This window comes from Petromyzon marinus, chromosome 28 (genome assembly GCF_048934315.1).
Source record: "Petromyzon marinus isolate PM22_M1 ecotype Great Lakes invasive population chromosome 28, UKy_Petmar_22M1.pri1.0, whole genome shotgun sequence".
NCBI classification, from domain to species: domain Eukaryota; kingdom Metazoa; phylum Chordata; class Hyperoartia; order Petromyzontiformes; family Petromyzontidae; genus Petromyzon; species Petromyzon marinus.
The window spans coordinates 7742260-7770025 of NC_133694.1; the positions used below are offsets into that span (position 1 = coordinate 7742260).

The following is a 27766-nucleotide window of genomic DNA, read 5'->3' on the forward strand; positions in this document are numbered from 1 at the left end:
ATGTGTGCAGTTTCATGTGTCCGTTATTCGCAGGATTGTTTTGTAAGCAATGGCCCATTGCTCGGAGGACCAGTCCATAGAAATGTGGAGTGCAAGCAGTCCAAATGATGGAGAAGACCTGCTGCATTCAGATCACGAGGATGCATGGCTCCTGGTGGGTGTGAGAAAATTAATTAATTATTGTATTTTCTCCAAGAGTAAAAAACGTCAAAAGCTATTTCCTGCTCATGAGCATTGAGGCAGTGCTCATCTTCCGTGCACAGCCTTGAGCCAGTGGTGGATATTCCACATTCCTATGACGGGGGCAAGTATAACCATAGAACATCCACTGTGGTGATTATTTTATCGATCCCAGAAGGATGATGGGCAGTCAACTTGCACCCGGGATTTGAGCTCGCAACCGTCTGATCGCGAGCCACTCACCGCATTCGCATTTCAATCTTTAATTGCAATTTCCCACAAGTGCTGAATGTAAACATTGCAAGCATATATTCTTAAACCTGTTGCTGGGCACAGCATTCGTTAAAATTTCCATGGCACCAGAACAACGCCGTGAATTGATTCATTACCAGTAACAAAAATACAACTAACTGTAGCACAAATATAACATTTTTCACATAGTATTATGAATTACTTGATATACTAACCCAGACTACATTTGCATTAGTGGCAATGAATTGTCTCCCAACAGGCCTTTGTTTCAGAATCAGAATATTTATCCTGGGGAAATCGGATAAGCTATAAACTTTTTTTCACAGATCTCCCGGCTAAATAAATACATTTACTGGCTCTGCTACAAAACAGGCACGCCAATTAATTTCCCCATCATACAAAAAAATTCCACGACATGCAAACCTAATATGCATAAAGGCGTGTTGTAACCAACCACCATACCTGGCTGACGAACATGTAATTTGTGTGAGAAGTGGGTGCACGTGCGAGGTTGTGCACCGGCAACGTTAGCCCCCGTGGTGCATGCAGCCTTCTGCAAATGTAAAGGCAACGCCCTTGCATGCAGCACTCCGCCTTAGCACTGTATGCGTCAAGGCTTGTGCCGTGGCACAGGGCCAGCCAGCCAGCCAAATTAAGCAACGTGTGCGACTTTTGTAGTCCTGCATTGGACAGTGGGGCTGTCCGGGAGCCGCATACCAGCATTATATTAAACCAGGCGTGGTGCACAGCGGAATTCTCTTTCGCAGTCGGGCAGCGGTGGCTTCTAGACTCATGCTCATCATCTCAGCTACCTGACATTGTTGCTCAACGCAGTCTCAGTAGCACAGACATAGCCACGCATAGCTGCCGAGACCGTGGCCCACAATGAGGACGTCGTTTTCTTCCAATTTCCACATTGCCCGCCTCTTCCAGGTACGCTCTTGTGGACTGTAGTAAGGTGTACGTTATAGGTTAGGTAAATAATTTACACTCTGTGCATTTAATCGGTAAGGTTTTTGTTTATGTATTTTAACAAAGGATTCATGTAATGGGCCAGAGAGCTGTAACCGTGAGTTGAAATGTGTGGTGTATGTTTGAAGACTTAGATGCATTTTGTATATTTTTTTTATAACTGACTCCAGCCGCTTAAATTCACATTTTGTTACGCTAAATCAGCAATATAGCAGATGGACATGGTGTGGTGTATTTTTCCGTTCAAGATTTTGCAGAAATTATAGATTTATGTCTATTAATAAATGTAGTACTGTAATAACCTGTTGGTTTTTGTACTTTGCAAAAAAATAATTCCATTATAAAAACAAAATTAACAACACTGCAGCATAATCGGTAGTTATTGCAGTGCAACAATTCATAAAGTAACTTATTCAGTCAGAGTTGTATATGCTTCATTAATCTGTTTTTTCTTTTTAAGACCCTTAGAAGCACTTAAATAATTAAAATCCTTATTATTATCCTCTTACAGCATTTGGATCGTGAATCGTATTTGTTTTTTAACTGCATGAATATCTATCGCAAAGAGATCATCTTAATTGAGGAAATGGTTACAGCCCTTTGTAAATCCACTGATCGATTAAGTCATTGGGGGATAATTGACAATTCTTCACTTTGCTGGTCAGAGCGGGTTGGTCATGGCCAGGAATCAAACTTAGCTTGCCAGTTTCATAGCCCGGTGAGTTAACCACAACACCACCTAGTTAATTTCGGAACGTTTGTGAAATATGGTCGCTTATCAACAAAACTATGCTATAGATGTTAAGATGATATGTTCGATTAACATTCCAGGAATGCTTGTGCTGTGTAAAATGGCCCATATACAGTCATCACCCATCCTGACTGTTTTCATCTTAGCTTTATAGGCTGTAATCTTTCATAACGTGTGACATTGCTTTATACTCCACGGACTCATGGTTTAGTTTTACTTCTGTATATTTATTTATGGGGAGTAGTATTGCGCTGCTCAGCGCACTGTGCAGTGATCTGGGTGGTCTGGGTTCGATTCCCACGCACGGATAACATCAGTGGCGAGTGATGCCTGACTTTGTCCTTGGTCACCGCAGTCCCTTTACCAACCAGCACTGACCACTATGTTGAAGCATAGACAAACAATTCCCATGATCTGCGTGATTTGGGGGGAGGCCGTCATCCAGCAGTGTTTTGACAAAGGATTGTACATTATTATTGTATTTGAATATTGTAGACCATATTACTGCATTATTTGTTGTAGTACTGTGTTCATGTAGAATGTTGTTGACAAGATTGCGCTGCAGGGTATAGAGTATACCATAGTGTAGAAAGTAGTGTAATATATTCTGCAATGCATTAAATGCAATATTCTGTACTCTTATTAGGTATGCTGCAGGTTATGCATTTAATTTCACCAAGAACATATGCTGGCTAGACAAAAGTAATTGTACTTTTCACAATTATACACGGACCATTCATCAGACTCGTGATGTCCGCTGAGTTGAATTATATTGGGTAATCATTTAGAGGTAATATTCCACTTTGGCACTGTCATGGTATGGTCTGCCATAGGCAGAACCACACCCAGCAAGGCTATGGCTGCGGTGTCGCATATACCCTCAATATGAGACCATCATACAAGAGACTATTATATGTCCATTGACTGTTAAATATAAAATAATATACTCTACAACTGATTTTTCCCATTCGGGGTTTGCTATTCATGAAATGCAACTGCAATCGATGTCTGTTAAAATATCCTCGATTTCACTCTTTAGCACGTAATTTAAATGTTTACTGGCTGCCTCCAAACATTGGTCATGTATAGTTTGAGCTATGTATTTTTAATGTTCAGTTTACCAGCGTGACTTTTCTACACCACAATGGCAATATATTTTGTTGTTCACCTTTGTGTTTTAACCAATATTGAACCCGATTATGCTAGCAGCTTCTTGGCACAATTCAGAACTTGTTAATATGTGCAGTTGGTTTACTGTAATCACAATACTATGATCGACTTTACTTTTTACCAAATCACCCATGATTCACCCGATCTCATATCTCAAAAGCTAAACAGTTGTAAGCCTCCATAGTGTTTGGACACGTGACCATCATGCATAGCAGGTTGTTATAGGCTGTGTAGCTATGTGGTGGGCAATAGTGGGCAATACAGCATAATCAATTGTTGTACTCTTCTTTTATGCTTTCACTTATACGCTCCCCTCTTTCACCATACCACATTGACCAGCGTGGTGCAGTACGGTCAAATACCATCCACGACCTGCTCGGTGTGAGTGGGCCTTCATGCTGCAGTGAATTGACAAAGAGCTGTACATGTACACTTTAAATTAGCGTGGCTGGTGCGATGTGATTTGTGTGTCTCAGGAGGACAGGACACCTTCCAATCCCCCAACTCCGGGCTCACTTGGAACGGGCTGTTTTTTTCGAGATGGCAAAACAAGAATCGGTGAGTAATTGCTTTGAACAGTTCATGCATATACAGTGAGGGAAAGAGGTTTTTGATCCCCTGCTGATTTTGTGCGTTTGCCCACTGACAAAGAAATGATCAGTCTAATTTTAATGGTAGGTTTATTTGAACAGTGAGAGACAAAATAACAACACGAAAATCCAGAAAAACGCATGTCAAAAATTGATTTGCATTTTAATGAGGGAAATAAGTATTTGACCCCCTCTCAATCAGAAAGATTTCTGGCTCCCAGGTGTCTTTTATACAGGTAATGAGCTGAGATTAGGAGCACACTCTTAAAGGGAGTGCTCCTAATCTCAGCTTGTTACCTGTATTAATGGCACCTGTCCAAAGAAGCAATCAATCAGATTCCAAACTCTCCACCATGGCCAAGACCAAAGAGCTCTCTAAGGATGTCAGGGACAAGATTGTAGACCTACACAAGGCTGGAATGGGCTACAAGACCATTGCCAAGCAGCTTGGTGAGAAGGTGACAAGAGTTGGTGCGATTATTCGCAAATGGAAGAAACACAAAAGAACTATCAATCTCCCTCGGCCTGGGGCTCCATGCAAGATCTCACCTCGTGGAGTTGCAATGATCATGAGAACGGTGAGGAATCAGCCCAGAACTACACGGGAGGATCTTGTCAATGATCTCAAGGCAGCTGAGACCATAGTCACTAAGAAAACAATTGGTAACGCACTACGCCGTGAAGGACTAAATCCTGCAGCGCCCGCAAGGTCCCCCTGCTCAAGAAAGCACATATACATGCCCGTCTGAAGTTTGTCAATGAACATCTGAATGATTCAGAGGACAACTGGGTGAAAATGGTGTGGTCAAATGAGACCAAAATGGAGCTCTTTGGCATCAACTCAACTCGCCATGTTTGGAGGAGGAATGCTGCCTATGACCCCAAGAACACCATCCTCACCGTCAAACACGGAGGTGGAAACGGAAACATTATGCTTTGGGGGTGTTTTTCTGCTATGGGTACAGGACAACTTCACCGCATCAAAGGGACGATGGACGGGGCCATGTACCGCCAAATCTTGGGTGAGAACCTCCTTCCCTCAGCCAGGGCATTGAAAATGGGTCGTGGATGGGTATTGCAGCATGACAATGACCCAAAACACACGGCCAAGGCAGCAAAGGAGTGGCTCAAGAAGAAGCACATTAAGGTCCTGGAGTGGCCTAGCCAGTCTCCAGGCCTTAATCCCATAGAAAATCTGTGGAGGGAGCTGAAGGTTCGAGTTGCCTAACGTCAGCCTCGAAACCTTAATGACTTTGAGAAGATCTGCAAAGAGGAGTGGGACAAAATCCCTTCTGAGATGTGTGCAAACCTGGTGGCCAACTACAAGAAACGTCTGACCTCTGATTGCCAACAAGGGTTTTGCCACCAAGTACTAAGTCATGTTTTGCAGAGGGGTCAAATACTTATTTCCCTCATTAAAATGCAAATCAATTTATAACATTTTTGACATGCATTTTTCTGGATTTTTCTTGTTATTTTGTCTCTCACTGTTCAAATAAACCTACCATTAAAATTATAGACTGATCATTTCTTTGTCAGTGGGCAAACGTACAAAATCAGCAGGGGATCAAATACTTTTTTCCTTCACTGTAGTGTAGCAGGGGAAAAGCTCAATGCAAATGGTGTTCTTGAATTTTGGCAGCAGGAAGACAGCCTAACGTGTTGACACAATTGCATACTCATCCAGTTTGCATGGGTTAAAAAGTTAAATTCTTTCAATTGATTAGAATTGGACATCTCTACAGGGAATTACGGAAGCAACTAATTATCTATAATCAACCCATGCCCAATGGTGTATTGAGTGAGGCGTATTGCCATTGCAAGCCTTGTAAATTTAAATATTCACTGCAATTTTTATAAATGTAAAATCAGCTCAAACGCTAATATTAGAAATTGTCATATTTCTGGTGCAATTCTGGAAAATGCATATCAAGCTACATATAGTATCTAAAGTGCTACCTCTTCTGTTCACAATAAAATAATGTGTTTACGGCCTTCGGCTAGAAAATAAAAAAATTGCACACGAACGACGCATTCACGCAAGCACCCAATGCTCCGTTTTGAAGTTTTAAAATTAAACATCTTTGAATTGTATTATGTTTTGAATTAGATAATTGTATTTCTTAATTAAAAGCTTATATCATTTTACATCTGGAAGACTTCATTGAAAACGACATTTCGTGTGAATTTTCTCTCGTCGTTAAGTAGATGGCCTTGCTGGGGGTTCGGTTCGATGCGGACTTTCACCTGTTTGGGATTGCGGGATCGAGATAAGGCGACATAGAGCTGCTGGCCGTGCGAGAAGACCGCCGTCTGCCGATCGATTCCAACGTAATCGAACGTCTGTCCCTGCACCTCCGTCGTTCATGCAGGGGGCGCGTAGATTTGTAGCGCCCCCTGCATAAAAACGACGGGAAGTGCAGCGTTCATCACAGATAAAGTTGTGCGCTTATATAAGAGTATAATAATGATGATAACAAAATTTAATGTTGAAAAATACTCAAAATCGAGCCCAGAATTTGACTTTCGTGCCTTCAGATTTCATGCTGGTTTGGGAGGAGGTCATGGAAGGCAACAAGAAGCTCCTGAAGACCAAGAACACGTATCAGGAGATGGAAAACGAGGAGACGGTGCCTCCACAATCCATGGACGAGCACGACAGCCTCCGCAAGATCTTCCTCACGAACCTGAGCAAAATCGGACTGCTAATAGAGGAGGTATCCTCTGTCACAGCATCCAGCGAACTGGAATGTTGCTAGACTTGACTCGTGTGACAGCTACCAGACGGGATGCACACTGGATTGGAAACTGTGGCTCACATAATGCATTGTGTCCGTGCAGTTACTCATAATGTAACATGTGTAGCCCTTTGGCAATTCACTGCTGGATGAAAGCCTCATCATGCCATGCTGATTGTGAGAATTACTTGACCATTATTCGCCACGCTGGGCAGTGCGGGTTGGTGACAGTGGGGAGCATAGATAGTGGAACATATAAGTACAGTACAATAATGGATTTGTATGCAGTACCCTCTGTTGGCCACCATACAGTAACCACTTACAGATTCATATTTTATTTTTTAATGTAAAAATTCCTCACACGTGTAAGCATTTACTGGGGCAATGTACCCATTGTTGTTTATTGATTATGGTAGTATAATCGTGTTAGCTTCATCTGGTGGGAGAGGTTAAAAATAAAAAAACCCTTGTACATCATTCATTATTGCAAATTGGAATGCAGTCAGCCCTTGTAGTTTATTGATTTCTCACACGTGTTCACCACATACTACAAATTAGACAGATTTATTCTATACAGTACACTATAAAAATGGATATCATCAAACTTAAGTTTAAAAGGAAAGTTAATACTTTTAATCAAGTAAGAGAAATGCACAAATTATTCTGGGTGTCTACATATATAATTTAAATTAGTAAACTAGAAGCAACAGACATGCCATTTTTAAGAAGGATGTTAACGTCATGGACAGACAAGACAAGTAACATACACGGCTTATGGATAGCAGGTACAAAATAAAATAAGAATAATTCGATTTTGATTTAAAGCTTTCGTGACTGCAGGGATTCATATTGGTTCTTTCGGTAAAGTCACGTCGAAGGGAACCAATAAAATAATAAAAATATAAAACAATAAAATTCTCGCGACGTTTCGACTGCAACACAAGCAATCATCATCAGGTGTGAAAACCACAGCAAGAAAATTTGAAAAAAGTGGGTTTTTTTTTTCTTAAAATTTTCTTGCTGTGGTTTTCACACCTGATGATGATTGCTTGTGTTGGAGTCGAAACGTCGTGAGAATTTTATTGTTTTATATTTTATTGTTTCCCTTCTACGTGACTTTACCGAAAGAACCAAGAATAAGAATAATTCGAGCAAGGCAAGTTCGATTTCATGGCCATGTCATGAGAAAACGAGACAATCTATTTTTTTGGCTGTGAGAATTACAGGTACAAGAAGCTGGGGAAGACTGTGAATTAGGTACATAAGCAAATTGAACAATTTGATTAAACTGGGAGTATTTAATGCAAAATGCTTGTGTAATATCATGGCTAGTGCTTCATAGATGGCCATAATCGTCAACGTCTCTGAGAAAGGACATGGCACAGTTTGAGGAAGGTCTTTAAAACCACACACGCACACACGCACACACGCACACACACATACTATAGCATAAATTTGTTATCATCAGTCTCACCCCTCTAAATCTCCACTTGTCTGCAGTGGCATTAGCGACGAACATCTTATCGAGACTTGGGAGATAGTCCCAGGTGTTGGGCAACATCCCGGCTGTCATTGTCACATTCTGCTGAAGATCGCTCATATTTTTATTATTTTTGGAAAACAGTTTTATCCTTCATGATTCATACATACTTTTTGGATTAGGCCACGTATTTGTCGTTAATTTGGCCATATCGCTTTGTGGCCTAACCCAAAAATAAATGATGAAATGAGAATATTGGTTGTGAAAACTTAGCGTGTTAAATTACACAGTTTAAACCGCTTTCTAATTATGATTATTTAATCATGTATGGTACCTTTAATGGGCATGCTGTATTTCAAGGGAGATATACAGTAAATTAAGTACGTTATGTGACAAAAGTAAACCATCCATCAGCCTCTGCATGTGTGCAATATATTATACATTGCAGGACATCATGCAAGGGGAGAAGATTAACATCCATTATCTGAAGCTTCATGCACCATGGCAAGTGCTACAATGCTACGCAGAGGAGATCAACCTCAGAATGCCACTGCAGGTAAGCATCCTCTCTGGCTTCATACATAGCCTCAAACAAAGCAGACAGCCATTGTGCCTATGCAAAACACCATCAGCATTTTCAGAAAAAGTGCATTGTGGTCCTCTCATTTTAGGTCACCAAAATAGCAGCAGTCGTGCAGTGAAAGACAGCTACGGATAGGTATTTTCCTCATTAGGACTCATCAGCACAGTGTAGTTGCCAATCCTCTACTGCATAGTCTACTCCATGAAGCCATATATGTGGAGTCCTCACTTCCACACTAGCTTGGCTAATGCCAACAATCAGATTTGATCAAATACAGTAACAAGATCATCTTTTAATTGTTTTCTAAAGTCATTGGTTTACTTGCCCGACGTGTTTGTAGTCACATGGGTACCGAGCCACTAACCTACGACGAGTGAGAAATAGCTAAGAATAAACCAATACATTCGTAAAAAAAAAATTCACAAGAAATCCGAAATGCGGAGAATATGCCTGTGTATGTATGTTGAATTTCTTTCGCAACATACTTAGCCAACCGTGCTAATCGGAGGTGCGGGGGAAGTACAACAACTCTTGTAAGGCCGAGTCGATCTGGACACATAGACACACACAATTGGAAGTTAACTGTAGCCTCATTTTTTCATGTACTTGCAGATCCATCCAATGACCAAGACGCACTTTTCGGAGAGGCTGTTAAAGTTCCTGCATCTCCCAAACATCATGCATGCAGATCTTCCGCGGCAGCCCCAAGAATACTACAACTGCTTCTTCCGCAAGTCCAAACTCGATCGGTAGCCAACTCTTCCATTGCTGTAACGTGCATACATTACAACTGGGGTTTATATAGTGCCTAAATGCATCTCAAAAAACTGTACAAAGCGGTAGGCATATCTGGTTTGCATGAGACGTATTAAAACACTGATCAACAAAGAATTTCTAGTGATGGTTGGAAGACCACCAATGTGTCATCCACATATCTAAACCAAACACATGGTTTTAGTGTGCTTGAAGCTATTGCTTTTGTTTCAAAATCTTACATGTACAAATTCGCTATCAGAGATATGTGGATGACATATTGGTGGTCTGGCCACATGGCAAAAATACACTGAACTCATTTCTCAATCATCTCAACTTGCAAAACCCATCCATCCAGTTCACCATGGAAGTGGAAGCTGACAGAACTCTACCATTTCTGGATATTCTGCTCGGACGGGGTAGAAATGGTAAAATAACACAGTGTTTACCGAAATAAAACGCATACTGACGCCTATCTGAATGCAGAGTTACACCATCACCCCGCACAGAAATCTGCTCATGTAAAGACGCTCATTCATCGAGCTAAGAAAGTGTCAGATGGTGACAGTCTGAGAAGTGAAATTCAACATGTTAAAGAAGCGTTGCAAATTAACAGTTACAATGATGCACAAATCAACAGGGCATTGAATACCAAAACCAAATCAAATAACAAGAGCATTAACACGTAGGCTTTCGCGACCAATATTCATAATAAAGGTTTTTGGGTTAGATCGCGTTTATTTATAAATGTGTCGTAACCCTCCACCACCCGACACGGCCAATCAGCAAAGAAAAGTGTCACGTTGACAAAAGACAAATAATTCACTACTTCAGCCCACCGGTGTGTTGAAGAGTTAATCCACATGTACAGTTTGAGTACGACGTTTCGCTGGTAAATACTTCCAGCATCATCGGGCAATTCGCCAGAATGGTAAAGCCCTCGCTTGCTCCCGGTTTTATATAGAGCAGAAGAGTGACGTCATCACTTAACTCATCAGGTGCAGTGATTAGACGCGGAGGGGGGGGTAATGTAATTATATAATCGATTAGTAATCAGTCATTGGTTATGATTAGTAATGAGTTGTAGATTAGTAATTCTTTAAATCAAAATGTAATGTGTATTATTTAATAATACACTTCCAGGCCGCACTAAGCCGGTAGCTGTCAGAGCGATTAAAGTTATTCTTGTTCCTCTCAATTTCAATGGATTCTCTAATTAGTCTTTGCCAGTAATAATTAGTTTTACACACCACTGCAACATTGTCAAAATCAATTGAGTGTCCTTGTTGACAAGCATGTTCTGCCACTGCCGACAGTTGTGTTTGAGATAATTTAATATTTCTCTGATGTTCTTTTAGTCTTACGCTGATGTTACGTCCCGTCTGCCCAATGTAGCAGCTGCCACATGAACAATTAATCCGATATACACCTTCTGTTGATAGTTTAGGTAATGCGTCTTTAGTGCAAGATACTAGTTTTTGAATTTTGTGTACTGTACCAAATCTTACTGTAATGTTTTGCTTTTGCAAAACGCGGGATAATTTGTCAGTTACTCCTGAGATATATGGAATTTTTATTGTTTTAACAATCTGGTCGCTTTCAGTAGTATTGCTTTGCGATCGTGATTTGGCATTCAGTGCTCTGTTAATTTGAGCATTATTGTAGCCATTCTGTCGTAGTGCGTCTTTAACGTGTTTAATCTCTCTCACTAGACTCTCACCATCTGACACTGTTTTCGCCCGATGTACGAGCGTCTTGATAAGAGAGGATTTTTGAGCTGGATGATGATGTGATTCTGCATTCAGATAGGCATCAGTGTGCGTTTGCTTTCTGTAAACGCTGTGTGTTATTTTACCGTTTAGGCCATGTCCAAGCAAAATATCTAGGAATGGGAGTGTGTTATTCACCTCCATTTCCATGGTGAACTGGATGGCCGGGTTTTGTGCATTGAGATGATTTAGAAAATCATTAAGTGTATCTTTACCATGTGGCCAGACAACCAAAGTGTCATCCACATACCTAAACCAAAAGGATGGTTTTAATGTGCTCGAGGCAAGTGCTCTTATTTCAAAGTTTTCCATGTACAAATTTGCTATAGCAGGGGATAAAGGAGAACCCATTGCTGCTCCTTCCTTTTGTTTAAAGAAATCCCCTCTCCATAAGAAGTAAGTGTTATTTAAGCAATGGCCAGCAAGTTTCGGAATATCTTTTTGTAAACCGGTATTCTTTACTAGTGTATCAAGTAATTTAAGCGATTCGTCCACTGGAACCTTAGTGAATAGAGAAATCACATCAAAGCTTACCAGAATATCATCAGGAGTAAGTTTAATATCTTTAATCACATTCACAAGATGTTCTGAATTTTTTATGAATGAAGATGTCTTACCGATGTAGGGCTGTATTTGTTTGGTTATTAAATAATACACATTACATTTTGATTTAAAGAATTACTAATCTACAACTCATTACTAATCATAACCAATGACTGATTACTAATCGATTATATAATTACATTACCCCCCCCTCCGCGTATAATCACTGCACCTGATGAGTTAAGTGATGACGTCACTCTTCTGCTCTATATAAAACCGGGAGCAAGCGAGGGCTTTACCATTCTGGCGAATTGCCCGATGATGCTGGAAGTATTTACCAGCGAAACGTCGTACTCAAACTGTAAATGTGGATTAACTCTTCAACACACCGGTGGGCTGAAGTAGTGAATTATTTGTCTTTTGTCAACGTGACACTTTTCTTTGCTGATTGGCCGTGTCGGGTGGTGGAGGGTTACGACACATTTATAAATAAACGCGATCTAGCCCAAAAACCTTTATTATGAATAATATTGGTCGCGAAAGCCTACGTGTTAAACTGACTAACCTCTATGGGGAGGATACTTTTCTTAAAACCAGAAAATTGGAGAAGCTTCGCATTAAGCGGATGAAATTGATATCTTCACTGGCGTTCCTCAAAAGGTGCAGAGATTCAAAGGTAATACCAAACGCAGTTAAAATAACACATCACATAAAGTCTTCTAAAGCTAACCAAATACTACACAAAGCTAGCGAATTATTATTAATAGAGAGAATACAGCACAATAGGCGTGAATTATCTTACATTTCAGAATCGCTAAAGCAGTTACACTTAGATATAAGCAATAGTGTATCTATGCATTATTGGAATATAATCGATAACATAACACAACAATCGGCTGATAATGTGTTTAAACTAACAAAAACTAACCAAATTAATAAATTTTCTAGACTATATAATAAACAAATCCCTACTGAAAACCAAAAATGTAAAAACAAAACTGTACTGAACTTGACCAACACTGTATTAACCGGTGACATGGTCTCTATCCTTTCTAAAGGCCTTAACTTTGCCGTTACCCCACGCACAATTCCAGTGGATGAGATAATTGCTGAGGTAGAATCAGCAGTTAGACTCCTTCCACATAATGAGGCAGAGATGACTAGACATGAGGTTGCTAAAATAATTGAGAATAGCAAAGTTCCAAAAGTAAATATTAGCTCTAACGAGGCAAAAGCCTTAAGAGAGCTGCGTGTAAATAAGGATATCCAAATCCTAGCAGCTGATAAAGGCCGCACTACTGTACTGATGTCACGAGCCGATTATGATAATAAAATTAGAAATTTACTAGAGGAAAGTACCTACATTAAAATTAAACGAGATCCAACTAATACTTTAGAACGTAAGACCACTGCAATAATTGCAAATTCATTAATCCCTAAAAATGAGCAATACCTAATTAAGCCAAGGGCCTCAAAACCACCTAGACTCTATGGGCTACCAAAGATTCATAAAATCGGCATCCCATTACGACCCATAGTCAGTACAATTGGCTCTGCCACATATCAATTAGCAAAATATATAACCAAACAAATACAGCCCTACATCGGTAAGACATCTTCATTCATAAAAAATTCAGAACATCTTGTGAATGTGATTAAAGATATTAAACTTACTCTTGATGATATTCTGGTAAGCTTTGATGTGATTTCTCTATTCACTAAGGTTCCAGTGGACGAATCGCTTAAATTACTTGATACACTAGTAAAGAATACCGGTTTACAAAAAGATATTCCGAAACTTGCTGGCCATTGCTTAAATAACACTTACTTCTTATGGAGAGGGGATTTCTGTAAACAAAAGGAAGGAGCAGCAATGGGTTCTCCTTTATCCCCTGCTATAGCAAATTTGTACATGGAAAACTTTGAAATAAGAGCACTTGCCTCGAGCACATTAAAACCATCCTTTTGGTTTAGGTATGTGGATGACACTTTGGTTGTCTGGCCACATGGTAAAGATACACTTAATGATTTTCTAAATCATCTCAATGCACAAAACCCGGCCATCCAGTTCACCATGGAAATGGAGGTGAATAACACACTCCCATTCCTAGATATTTTGCTTGGACATGGCCTAAACGGTAAAATAACACACAGCGTTTACAGAAAGCAAACGCACACTGATGCCTATCTGAATGCAGAATCACATCATCATCCAGCTCAAAAATCCTCTCTTATCAAGACGCTCGTACATCGGGCGAAAACAGTGTCAGATGGTGAGAGTCTAGTGAGAGAGATTAAACACGTTAAAGACGCACTACGACAGAATGGCTACAATAATGCTCAAATTAACAGAGCACTGAATGCCAAATCACGATCGCAAAGCAATACTACTGAAAGCGACCAGATTGTTAAAACAATAAAAATTCCATATATCTCAGGAGTAACTGACAAATTATCCCGCGTTTTGCAAAAGCAAAACATTACAGTAAGATTTGGTACAGTACACAAAATTCAAAAACTAGTATCTTGCACTAAAGACGCATTACCTAAACTATCAACAGAAGGTGTATATCGGATTAATTGTTCATGTGGCAGCTGCTACATTGGGCAGACGGGACGTAACATCAGCGTAAGACTAAAAGAACATCAGAGAAATATTAAATTATCTCAAACACAACTGTCGGCAGTGGCAGAACATGCTTGTCAACAAGGACACTCAATTGATTTTGACAATGTTGCAGTGGTGTGTAAAACTAATTATTACTGGCAAAGACTAATTAGAGAATCCATTGAAATTGAGAGGAACAAGAATAACTTTAATCGCTCTGACAGCTACCGGCTTAGTGCGGCCTGGAAGCGTATTATTAAATAATACACATTACATTTTGATTTAAAGAATTACTAATCTACAACTCATTACTAATCATAACCAATGACTGATTACTAATCGATTATATAATTACATTACCCCCCCCCTCCGCGTCTAATCACTGCACCTGATGAGTTAAGTGATGACGTCACTCTTCTGCTCTATATAAAACCGGGAGCAAGCGAGGGCTTTACCATTCTGGCGAATTGCCCGATGATGCTGGAAGTATTTACCAGCGAAACGTCGTACTCAAACTGTAAATGTGGATTAACTCTTCAACACACCGGTGGGCTGAAGTAGTGAATTATTTGTCTTTTGTCAACGTGACACTTTTCTTTGCTGATTGGCCGTGTCGGGTGGTGGAGGGTTACGACACATTTATAAATAAACGCGATCTAACCCAAAAACCTTTATTATGAACAAGAGCATTGAAACTGCCCAAGTCATTAAAACGATCTAAATACCGTACATTGCGGGAGTAACTGATAAACTAGCCAGATGTTTGGAAAAAACAGAAATTAATATATGGTACAAAGGATGTATTACCGAAGCTATCAACAGAAGGTGTGTACAGGATTAACTGCCCATGTGGTAAATGTTATGTTGGGCAAACAGGACGAATGATCAGCACGAGACTAAAATAACATCAGAGAAATATTAAATTATCCCAAATACAACTGTCAGCAGTAGCAGAAAGCACGTGCCAACAAGGACACTCAATTGTTTTTGATAATGTTGAAGTTTTGTGCAAAACTAGCTACTACTGGTCAAGACTAATTATATAATCTATCGAATTTGAAAGAAATCAATAACTTTAAGCGTTCGGATAGCTACCGCCTTAGTGCTGCGTGGAAGCGAATCATCAAATAATACATTAATTAGATGCTTGCCTACAAAGGGCAGTGTACTTCAATAGGAATTAACGTTGGTAGGGCTATTTTAATAACCACAATAGACAGGAAAGAAACGTTAAAATGGCTCGCATCATGCACATGCATAATGTACGATGCCTCAGTAATCCCCCCCCCCCCCCAACATTGTGCAAGAGCGCAGCTGCGTGGTCAACACATCTACGCCTCTATATAAGGAACGAAACAGTAAGACTTCTCCACAAATCTGGCTGTCGCCTGATGAAGCTAGTTGTAATTACTGGCGAAACGTCGTACGCAGAGTGTAAATGTTGTGGCTTGGCTCTCCAACACACCGGTGTGCTGTACTAGTGACGAATTGGCACGTTCTGTTTACGTGACAACCCTTACTAGTTGGCTGTGTCGGGTGGTGGTGGGTTTTAATGACACATTTATATATTTACGCGATCCAACGCAAAAAAAACAACCTCTAATATGAATTCTGCAAAATGGTTTCCTGCTCCAAAGACCACAGATCAATTTTCATATGTTTACAGCAGTGAGCCAGTTGTGGAAATTCCATATTCCTGTGGCTGGCATGAATTGCGTTGGATGACAACCATTCCCACAAACTGGTTCTCACTTTATCAACCCTGGAGGGATATAGAGATTTTATCCGACAGCCCTGTGACTGCGAACCATGTGCTCTGAGAACTAAGCCCCCTGCTACATGAAATTTGTCGCAGTGACTTAACATTAATTTGGTTCATTTAATATTATTTATTTTGTGGTGGCCACCTACGTGTATGTATTCCGAACTTCTTTCACAGCGTACGTAGCCAACCATGCTAATTGTAGGTACGTAGCCAACTGTGCTAATTCATGTTTATAACACACACTTGTTTGATTTAGGTTCCTTGGCAGTGACCACCCAGAAACATTCTTCTCCAGTACCCAGCGGCATGTCATCGTAAGTGTTAAGCAAGTGTTCTGTGATTGCTAATGGACCTCACATTGACCACACTGAAGAATATATTGGTTGATGTTTTCCATGCACATCTGGAAAATACAACATTCTGATGTTTATATCGCATCCTGAAAGGTGTTATTAAATGTGTTTTTATTATTACATGCTTTTATTTAACTCACTCCGTCTGTTGTATCCTCAAAAAAGAAATTTGTAACTCAATTTTTACCCAGTTCCCAATGTGCTATCGACTGCAAACTTGAAATACCTACGTGTCATACTGATGACAAGACTATATTCTATCATAAAACATTCAAAACATATTTTTAAACATTTTACACGCTTTTATTTAACTTACTGTCTGTTTTGACGACCGTTTGTGTTGTGGTCGAAACGTCGTGAGAATTTTTATTGTTTTATATATTTTATTATTTTATTGTTTCCCTTCAACGTGACTTTACCGAAAGAACTAAGAATATGAATTACTGTCTGTTGTCATATCCTAAAATCTTGTAATTCAATTTCAACCGTATTCCCAATGTCGTATCGACTGCAAACTTGGTATAGGTATGTCACACTAATGGCAATACTATATTCTATCATTGAAAATGTAAAATATATTTTTAAACAATCTTTTTTCCGGCTGTAATTTTCCACGTTTACGGTTCTAATTGTCCACGCTCAACTCACGTTGCCTCTAAATCACCACGGTCCCCTTACGTTACGGCAAGCGTCTGGGAGCCACGCCGAGGGTCGGGGGATGTGGAAGGAGGGAAGAGGCGATGGGGGAAGGGGGCAGGCGGAGGGGCAGCTCGGCCAGGACATTTAATTAAAGCGTGTTTTTTTACTTTCTACAGTATATAGAGTATACAATGGAAGATAATTAAAGCTCACCATATATAAGCACAGTTATGATATAAGCGACACATGCTTATATCATGCTCCTGGGGGTAAGGTGAAAGGCAACTTTTAATACAAACACACTACAGTAAAACCTTGGATTGCGAGCATAATTCGTTCCGGAAACGTGTTTGTAAGCCAAAGCACTCGTATATCAGTTGTGATCACATGACACTCGGCAGACATAGCGTATACGTACTACTCGTAATATTTATTTAAACATTTTGTTCGTCTTGCAAAACACTCGCAGACCAGGTTACTCGCAATCCAAGGTTTTACTGCACTTTGTAAATAGGCGTAGCTGTCCGTGCTCCCAAGAGGTGTCCTCAAATCCAGCTTTTACTCGATTAAATAACACTATGTAACACAATTTTTGTTCCTGGGTAGTGTTATTTCCTAATTGCTTATGCCTAAAAAGTATAGAAAATGGCGATTATTCCCTACAGACTTTGCTTTTGTCACCAGGACATTGATATTTTGAAATGTACCTTTTTTCAATGAGACAACGGGCGAATTTGTGTCTTTTTCGTTCACAAAAAGTCAGAAAAAAACGATATATGAATCCAAATTAACATGTATTTATACTAAAGTAATACAAAAATGACTACAAAAGATTTAGAAGTGAGTAGTTTTTCGAGATTTACGATTATACTGTAAATCACTTTCACAAATCAGCCCCCAAATGTAGTCTCCCATCATGTTCTCGTTATACTGCCCTTGGTAGCGGCGTTCAAAGTCCAGTATATCCTGGTGGAAGCGCTCGCCTTGCTCCTCCAAGTACGCTCCCATGTTCTCCTTGAATTTATCAAGATGAGCATCAAGGATATGGACGTTGAGGGACATCCTACAGCCCATTGTGCCCTAGTTCTCCACCAGTCTCAACCAGCTCCACATAGTTTTCTACCTTGTGATTGCCCAGGAAGCCACAAACCACTGTGACAAAGCTGTTCCAAGCCGCTTTCTCCTTACTAGTGAGCTTCTTGGGGAATTCATTGCACTCCAGGATCTTCTTTATCTGTGGTCCGACGAAGACACCGGCTTTGACCTTTGCCTCAGACAGCTTAGGTTGATGGCGTCCTTCCAATGATTGCTGAGTTTGTACCCATCCTCTCGGTTGAAATTGTGTCTGTATATATGGATGGCTTCATGAACGAATTTTTGTTGATAGCCAATGGGCTTGCAAAGTACCTTCGTCTCAGATAAATCAATTTCGTGTGAGCCAACCGTATTAAAACAATGATCAGCCACGGCTGAAGTGTTGTTGGTCCTACCGTGTTTCAAATCTGCCTTATGCTCACAAACTCATTGGAAGGACGTCATAAACCAGTTTAAGTCATAACTGGCTGTGATGTTTCCATAGGCTCACTTGTAAATCTTTTGTAGTCATTTTTGTATTTAGTATAAATACATATACATTTTTATTCATGTTTTCTTTCTGACTTTATGTGAACGATAAGACACATTTGCCCGTTTTCTCATTGAAAATAGGTAAATTTCTAAATATCAGTGTCCTGGTCAAAGAAGCAAAGTTTGTAGGGAATAATAGCCATTTTATGTACTTTTGAGGCATAAGCAAGTAGGAAATAACACTTACTACCCAGGAACAAAAAATTAATAAAAAGTTGTTACACAGTGTAATTCAATGCATTATGCATCTCTGTTCCAGCTGACCAAGGATTTTTGTAAAGTGGGTTGGCTACTCGTTAATTTAGAGGTGTTTTAAGTGCTGTGCACTGCACTTGGATTAAACATGAACGTAAGAGAACATTTTATGAACAATCGCCCCTTTGTCCGCACCTGTCGCTTCAAAATTCCCTGCCTCTTAGTGAGGCCCACGCACAGTAAAAGCTTCCAAACAACCTGGTTTGACCACGACAATCCTGGTTTCAGAATGCCCTTCTCAGTGTTCTGAAGAATTTGTGAACCTTGGGATTTTTCTCTGGTTTAACATTTTTATGGCTTCATGCTCGAATCCTGAAACGAGCAAGCGGCGGAGCTACCTGAATCGTCGGCAGTGCCTATGAGTGATAGGCAGCGCCACCATCAGAGAGAGCCAATCCACTCGCCGTGTGGCCGGTTCTAGTAATTGAGTGGGTGTGGCTATGTAAAAGTAGGAGCTGACTGAGGCAGGAGCTGTCAACTCACCTTGTTCCCAGTTGAACCTCCCAGAAATCTGGTAGCTCCAGAGTAGAGTATTATGTGGTACAACACTTGAGACTTGGCTGCCTTGTTCAGTATATAACTGCTGGGTGTTGCTGCATGTCCACTCATGGTGCGCTCTGTTGGCAGGTCAAAGAGATCTTAAACACAACGCCATATGGGAAGCGGAAGAAGGCCGAGGTCGGCCTTGATCGGATGTTGAGGGACCATATCTTCTCTGCAGCCTTCCCTTTGCACGAGGTTCGACGTGGTTTCCTCGACGTGGTTTCCTTTCGCATATTAAATGCTCCTACAAATGGAATTTACATGCATCTCTACAGAAGACTTTCTTAAAGAGAGTCTCGAGACTGAGCAGTGGTTTGCCGTATAGATACATAACGTGATTATTATTGTGTTTGGCTGCATAGGGAAGCTACGATGGGACGTACCTGGGCTTGGCCCCAGAACAGATGACTCGCCGCCAGGTGCTCTACAAATACTGGGCCCGCTGGGGCTGTTGGTTCAAGTACCAGCCCCTGGACCACATCCGCGAATACTTCGGGGAGAAAATTGCCTTCTACTTCGCCTGGCTCGGTAAGGTGTCTTCGGTATCAGGATTTGCATGCACAGGGCCCTTGCTTAAGTGCCTCAACATCTCATCTCAACCATTCCGGTGTCCCTACCGCATTCTAGCCAGGAGACTTCCGTGGCAGCTAATTCCCGTATGATGCAAGGTGAATGTAGCCCCGGCCTGCAAGTGGGCATGAGTCTGCCAATGTTGCTGTGTGGCCTATCCCAATTGATTAATTTGATTCACTCGATAGTAATTGATCAAATTTGCACCATGATGCTAGCACACATGGCCTCTGTTTATATAACGTGACAGGATATTTAACGTCCACTGTGAAGCCGGCAGCGTGTATTTTATAGTTGATAACCCCGCAGTAATAACCAGGGCAACCACTGGGCTTGAATCGCGAACTTCTGCAACCAGCACAACATGCGTTACCACTAGGCCATGTCACTGTCCTGGCTGTTCCTTGAGTATTTGGTAGCCAAGTCGCCAATGACTATGCAGTAACTCGCATTCTGAGATTTTCTTTTCACCACTTTATTTGAGGATAAAGAATATCTGTTTACCATGCGCAAAAAAGGTTTACCGCCTGGTTTGAATAAGGCGCCTATCAAAATGAAGTAAATTCAGAAATAGTTTTATGCTGTCTTCTTCAGGGGGCTGATCTTTTACTTGACACACTGCTCATTGCGAGAGACAACTGGAATACAATTTTAAGCAAACATTATACTTCAAAGGACGCACCTTGTCAGGAAAGCCTGTTTTAATATAGCACACATAAAGAAGGAATACTTTGACTTCTTTACATTTCACAAGGAGGCACACTGATTTTATACCACGTGTTGTTCGGCCCGATCCCTGACATGCTGCTTAATCTGCTGGGAGCTTCTTCAGGAAGAGCTTATTTAGAAGAAGTGCCCAGCGCATATTCAGCAAATTATCGGACACTGGGCCAAACGAATGGCAGTACAACCAATAAACAAATCGGAGCCATACAGTCCAATCACGAAAGCCCACGCAGAAGCATGAAGTGTGCTTTGCTGTGCCAGCGTGGACATTTTTACTGATTGTACTCATGTGCCAAACATTGCGCCCCTGTGATAGCCCTGCGCTACAAAAATGTTGCAAATACCAAATGCACTCACGATTTGTCATTTATTTGTATTAGGATTCTACACCTGCTGGCTTCTCCCGCCTGCCTTGGTGGGACTAGTTGTGTTTTTCGTGGGATGGTTGACGCTTCACAATGACAGCACAGTGTAAGTCTTTTTCATTTCGTCAAATATCACGGGGCAGAGCAGTGGAACAGTGGGTAGCACACTGCGCCATGAACCCAGGTAACCGAGTTCGATTCCCAGCCACGGCTAACATCAGTGCTGAGCAGTGACGTGCGGCGAGGTCAATGGCTGGGGAGGCACTGGCTAGTGTCAAGAGCCAGATTCACACACTGAGGGGGGCGTGGCCTCACTGAGGGGGCGTGGCCTCACTGAGGGGCGTGGCCTCACTGAGGGGGGCGTGTTAGACACGTCCCCCTCAGTGAGGCAGATGTGATAGTTGCCTCCCCTGGTGTTTTTTCATTGCAGTTTCATGACGAGACCAGCGAGCCTAAATATCTTTATACACATACGTGACATAAGTTACCTGGAGTATGGAAGGCGAGGATATTAAATTAAGGGGTCTACAAACATTACATTGGTGACATACTGAGGTAGTAACAGGCACGTGCTTATTGCCCGCGCTCCATCCAGTTATTGAGGGGTTGCGCAATCAGAGGGGAGGCTGAGCTCGTCGCTGCCTCACCTGTCGTCTCTTCCCGTATTTGCAGCGGAGCGCCGCAAATTTGGCGATTTTGACTTTAAAAATGATTGAAATCGTACAGAAATTACATTTATAACACAGATCAGTGGAAAAATCTTCATTTTTATTTGATTATTCTTTTTTTTTACTTTTCGTAACAGCTATTTTCATTGGAGTTTGACAGGTGAGGCTCTGCCTCCTCTGCCTCCCCTGACCACACGTCCCTGGTGCTAAGTGTAATCTGACTAGCGTAATATAATGAATGTGATGTGAGGATGCCTTCATCCAGCAGTGGATTGACAGACCATTGTAAATTATGAGACAAATGAAGCATATAACTTGTACACTTGCCATATCATCACATAGTGTTTCAAGACTGGCTGTATGTGATATATTTAATTCAGCACAACTGTGGTTCTTTGAAGAGCTTTAGGAAACCCAATTTTTCTAAAACGCAAGCTAACTGACGACATCTGGCTCAAGGGCACACATGCTTCGTAGGACGATGCTTTTCCAAGGCATGTCTTGAGTTTCCATCTCTCAGCACATGGGGGTGGAATGCCACTTAATTTCACTGGTAATAAGCATCATCACATTTGCTTAATGTTATTATCATGAAAGTATACCCTTTTTTTAAAGTCAATGTAGACTCAATTGTGAAAGGATACTGTATATGTCTTGAATTGTGCTCCTGTCAAATACATTTTTACAAATTAGGACCAGTTGTGATTCACACATTTTAAACTATGGTCAAGTATACACTTTTTTATTTTATCTTAAATATTGTGTAATAAGGTGAACAATTGAATGTATCAACATGCACAAATATTTTAGATGTGTATTTTGTTTTATGTATATAGCCATTCACTCGATTATACTGTATAGCCTTTGTGGATATATTGATTGGAAAATTGAATAAATCTCATGATGCAAATAACACCTCATATCCAATTATGCCATTTCATTTCCCACAGAAAAGAAATCTGTGAAAATGGCAGCCATTACCAAATGTGTCCTCTCTGTGACACCTGCAAAGTGTGGAACCTGTCAAACACCTGCAACATGGCTAAGGTGACCATTTTTTTCAATGAACGAGTGAACACATTTTACTTTTATCCTTCCAAGAATTTAAAAATGCTACCATGTTGAGTTGTTATTGTTGTATGTCGCAGTCTAAAAGTGTGCCATTGAGCCAGTGGTGTTTATTTTCAGAGTTCTGTACGAAAAGTTGGATTGCAAACTGTCATATCTGATTAATTGGCACACTTTTGCAAAACAATTGATATTAGCAAAAGTTACTTGTTTAATTTACGTATCAACAAATATTATTGAAGTGCGTAAAATTTGAATGCAATCTTTTAGCAAGCAAGTGTCCACAAAGTTGGTGACGAATCGTGATATTAAAACGCCGCTGATCATAATGCAGTGCTCTGTGTTGTCCCTTCCGCAGATGGGCCACATATTTGACTACCCAGGGACGATTTTCTACAGCATCTTCATCTCCCTCTGGTCTGTGAGCTTCTTGGAATACTGGAAGAGGAAGAGCTCCAGCCTCACCTACCACTGGGGATGCACGCTGGTGCACGAAGAGGCGAGTGTTTTGTCACTCCAAGAGGCCCGTGCAGTATCGGAAGTGGCTGAGCTCTCTAAAATATAAACACAGGATTGCCAAATCAAATATATTTATCCCTAAATATATTTGATTTTATCCCTAAATATATTTGATTTGGCAATAGCGGGAGCCCTAATGCAGACGTAGGCAATATGATGTGAAACCGTGGCTGTATCTGAGCCATGGGCCATAACTCTTCACCCTCGGTGTACATCTTACCTGAAGTGTGTGTCTGCAGGTAGTCCTTTACTTACGATGGTGATGCATTATGACAACCCCATCGTAAGTCAAAAATATTGTGAGTCGAAGATGGCCTAGCCTACCCAGGAGTCTTAAAGAATGGTGATAATTTAGCAAAACAGAGCAATTTACAGTACCGTGCTGTATAAACTATATACTGTTATGTATTTATTAATTACAATACTGTATGGCACAGTAAAATGTAAAGTAAAAAAAAACAAGGTAAATTCTTAGCTTACCTACATGAACTGCAATTTAATAGATAGGATTGTTTCCTGAAAAAACTATCTGCTATAAAAACTTTTAACATGCATTGAACGTATGTATTGTATCGTGGTAACCCTAAAATGAAATCGCTAAAGCTACGTATCATACACATGCATTGAACGTATCGTAACGTATCATATTCTACTTTACTCACCAAGATTCGTACCTCGTACGTTGCTGCGTTTGCCTGCCGCGCGAAATTTAAAATATTTTACAATTTTGTTGTATCGCCATCGTAAGTCGGACCATCGTAACTCGGGGACTTTCTGTAGTTTGTTTATTATGAATTTCTGTAGTTTGATGGTCGCTAGCGTTGCTTCTCGCTTGTGCTGTACCCTTGCAGGAGCGGCCCCGGCCAGAGTATGCTGCGCTGGCCCCCCTCATTCGGGAGAACCCCATCACGGGAGAAAAGGAACCGTACTTCTCCGAAGACGATCGCACTCCAAGGACTGTCACCGGCTCAATCGTTCTCTTCCTGATGGTAATGCCATTCGTACGTTTGAGCTACTTGAGCAGCTACGAATCGTTGTGATTTTTCAGAGTATGATTTCCATCATAGTGTTCCTGTGTCTTTGAATGTAAACCTGGTTTTTGAGGGTGTTAGGGTGGTTCCATTATAGCAGGCTGCCCTGGTTGATACTTAAGATGCTTTAACTGTAAAATATGCGTCGTCTGCTCCACAGTGGACGTAAAAGATCCCATGACATCATTCGAAGAGTGTAAGCCTTTGTGTGCTGACGTCATGATCCCATTTTTACTAATTTGAAAGATAACCTACAAATTACTCTATTGGGCTTTCACATAGTAATATTTCCCCTACTGTGAAACTACTGCAAGCTATGGATGTAAAACAGTGCCTTTATGCTAACCTTGCAGTGGTGTGAATTCCAAATGTACTAATATTTTTTTATTATAACGAAACTTGATAATTTTGTAAACATTGTCATTGCATTGTGATTAGTGACATGGCACCCCTGACACGTGCAATATTTTTTCCAGATTTTTCCACCAGATGGCAGTCGTATCACATAATCAACGATAGTATCGCCCTTGCACAACTACACACGAGAAAATCAGAAATCCGATATTATTGACCTCTGAGGGTATAATATATACAGATAGTTATGATGGTCCGACTTACGATATTTCGATCTTACGATGGCAATACGACAAAATTGTAAAATATTTAAAATTTCACGCGGCAGGCAAACGCAGCAGCGTACGACGTACGGTACTGTACGTTGGGACGCTGCCGGGATGTACGCATCTCCTGCCTTTCTATAAAATTGCAGTTCATATAGGTAGGCTAAGAATTTACCTTGGTTTTTATTTACTTTACATTTTACCGTGCAATACTGTATTGTAATTAATAAATACATACAGTATATAGTTTATACAGTACGGTACTGTAAATTGCTGTTTTGCTAAGTTATCACCATTCTTTAATACTCCTGGGTCGGCTAGGCCATCTTTGACTTAAGATATTTTTGACTTACGATGGGGTCGTCGTAACGAATCTCCATCGTAAGTAGAGGGCTACCTGTACATCGAAATTTGTAAAATAATGAAGCTGCAATATGCTGACAACCGCATGAATCGTGGCAATGTTTACATATGGGTGGAATAGCTGCAGTTAGCATGTAGTGATGATGATAACAGAATTGTGAGTCGGATTCATGCTTTAAATCCTGCCGATATTTACCGTGTTAAGTTTTTGGCCCAATATTTGTGACGTTTTATGTCAATATGTTGTGTCTTTGTAGATCTCTGTGGTTCTAATATTCCTGGTCACTGTGATACTGTACCAAGCCCTTCTAAGCATTTCAATCTTCAAGACTGGCAATTGGTTCCTCGCGACGCAGGTAATTACGTTCTCCCACAATACTGCAGCTCGTTTGTAGCTCCCTCTACAGAGCTAGTACTTTGGTAGTTTTACAAAGAGTGGAGCTTGATTCCTTGTCAGGCGCGGGGTCATTCAACAGTAAGTGTGATGTATAACGGTGTTATTTAATTACCCAGGAACATCTCACTGAGTCTCAACATTATTTTTCTTGACTTAAAGCTTTCGTGACTGCAGGCATTCATATTCTGTTGGGTCTTTCGGTAAAGTCACGTAGATAGGTTCAAAGAAAATAACAAAAAACTACGACGTTTCGATCGCAACACAAAGCGGTCGTCATCAGGAAAAAGATGACCACTCGCGTTGCGAACAAAATGTCGTAGTTTTTTGTAAATTTTCTTTGAACCTATCTACGTGACTTTACCGAAAGACCCAAAGAATCTTATTTTTCTGTCGGTTCCCGAATTGGGATATTTGGCCAATTTTATTTTAATCAGTCAGATTTTACTAACATTTAGTAAATATTGTTTAGAACCAATGTGTTTGGATCTATTTAATGCAAATTCATAGCCCAACATGGATAAAGTATTTGTTTTTATGTTAGCTATTATTTTGTTATTTCTGCTATTGTGTAATGCATAATTTCAGGTTTTTTGGGTTAGCTCACGTAAAAATATAAATGTGTCATTAAACCCGCCACCACCCGACACAGCCAATTAGTAAGGTTTTTCACGTAAGCAGAACATGCCAATTCGTTACTAGTACAGCACACTGGTGTGTTGAAGAGCAAAGTCACAAGATTTACAATCTGAGTACGATGTTTCGCCAGTAATTACAAGTAGCTTCATCAGGTGACAGCCAGATTTGTGGAGAAATTCTCCTGTTTCGTTTCTTAAATAGAGGGGTAGATGTGAGGCATCACTTGTGAGCACTTCTTGAGCGATGAGGGGGGTGGGATTAATAAATGCATATAAATGACAATGGGTATCCAAAAAACCTGTATTATGGATGATATTGGTCGTGAAAAGCCTACGTGTTCAACTATTGTGTAATGGTTCGTAGATTGGACTAGAAATCATAGTTTATCAGTTTGATTATATTGTCCGGAGCCTCGGTTAAAACAGCATTGGAATTTTACTAAATCCACCCCGTCAAAGTCCACCCAGTACATGTATTATTGGTAAACTACAGTTAATTGATTGGCATAACAGTAGAGGTATGTGATGAATAGCCTATTTTGGTGTGGTTTAGGAAAGTAATCGTGGTTTCTGATCTTTTCAGGCGACGAATATCGCGAACATGACTGGCACCTTGGTGTTCCTCGTGCTGATCGTGATCATGGCGCGCTTGTACACGACCATAGCAGACTATCTCACCAGATGGGGTATGTATTTGGTATAATCCACAATGTATCTAACAGCAATTGCCGACCTCATCCATACACTGCATATTTGATATATTGCATACGAAGAGTATGTACATATACACGTACAGCCATTTCTTAATCTGCTGCTGGATGAGGGCATCCCCATGCCTTGCAGAAAGTGGGGGTTATTTGACCATACTTCACCACACAGGTCAGTACAGGTTAGTGAACGTGAGGAGCATAGATAATGGAGTAGAGAAGTACTACCCTGTGCTGCCCACCATGTAGCTCCACAACCTCTTATACATGGTGGTCATCTCTCCGAACAATATCCATGCTCAATCCTGCTTAGCTTCTGAGATCTGAAGAGATAAAGCGCATTCAGAGTGGTTTGTATATACAGTGTATTTTTCATCTAGAGCTTGGAAATTCCACTTCTGAGTGTGATACAGACTAACTTTATATTTATACAGCATTCCCTCGTTATTCGCGAGGGATACGTTCCGGAGATGCTTGTGAATGACAAATGTTACGGATAATGATATTGGCCTAATTAAATACATAAA

The 27766-nt window shown here is 40.6% G+C and overlaps 1 protein-coding gene across 3 annotated transcripts in view; it reads left to right on the forward strand.

Moving 5' to 3' along the window:
* Positions 1 to 1035: 1035 nt before the first annotated feature.
* LOC116946978 (anoctamin-7-like) overlaps positions 1036 to 27766 on the forward strand; it is a 42661-nt gene continuing 15930 nt past the window's right edge. For all 3 annotated transcript variants that reach the window (XR_012945541.1, XM_032962284.2, XM_076070302.1), the window contains exons 1-14: positions 1036 to 1365; positions 3802 to 3883; positions 6454 to 6632; positions 8582 to 8689; positions 9329 to 9465; positions 16411 to 16468; positions 19655 to 19765; positions 19933 to 20098; positions 21247 to 21337; positions 22850 to 22946; positions 23326 to 23466; positions 24338 to 24475; positions 25758 to 25856; positions 27116 to 27218. Coding sequence is in view for 2 of the 3 variants with exons in the window: in XM_032962284.2 (XP_032818175.1) it covers positions 1318 to 1365; positions 3802 to 3883; positions 6454 to 6632; positions 8582 to 8689; positions 9329 to 9465; positions 16411 to 16468; positions 19655 to 19765; positions 19933 to 20098; positions 21247 to 21337; positions 22850 to 22946; positions 23326 to 23466; positions 24338 to 24475; positions 25758 to 25856; positions 27116 to 27218 (1558 nt within the window). In the remaining variant the exon portion in view is untranslated. The remainder of the gene's footprint in view (positions 1366 to 3801; positions 3884 to 6453; positions 6633 to 8581; positions 8690 to 9328; positions 9466 to 16410; positions 16469 to 19654; positions 19766 to 19932; positions 20099 to 21246; positions 21338 to 22849; positions 22947 to 23325; positions 23467 to 24337; positions 24476 to 25757; positions 25857 to 27115; positions 27219 to 27766) is intronic.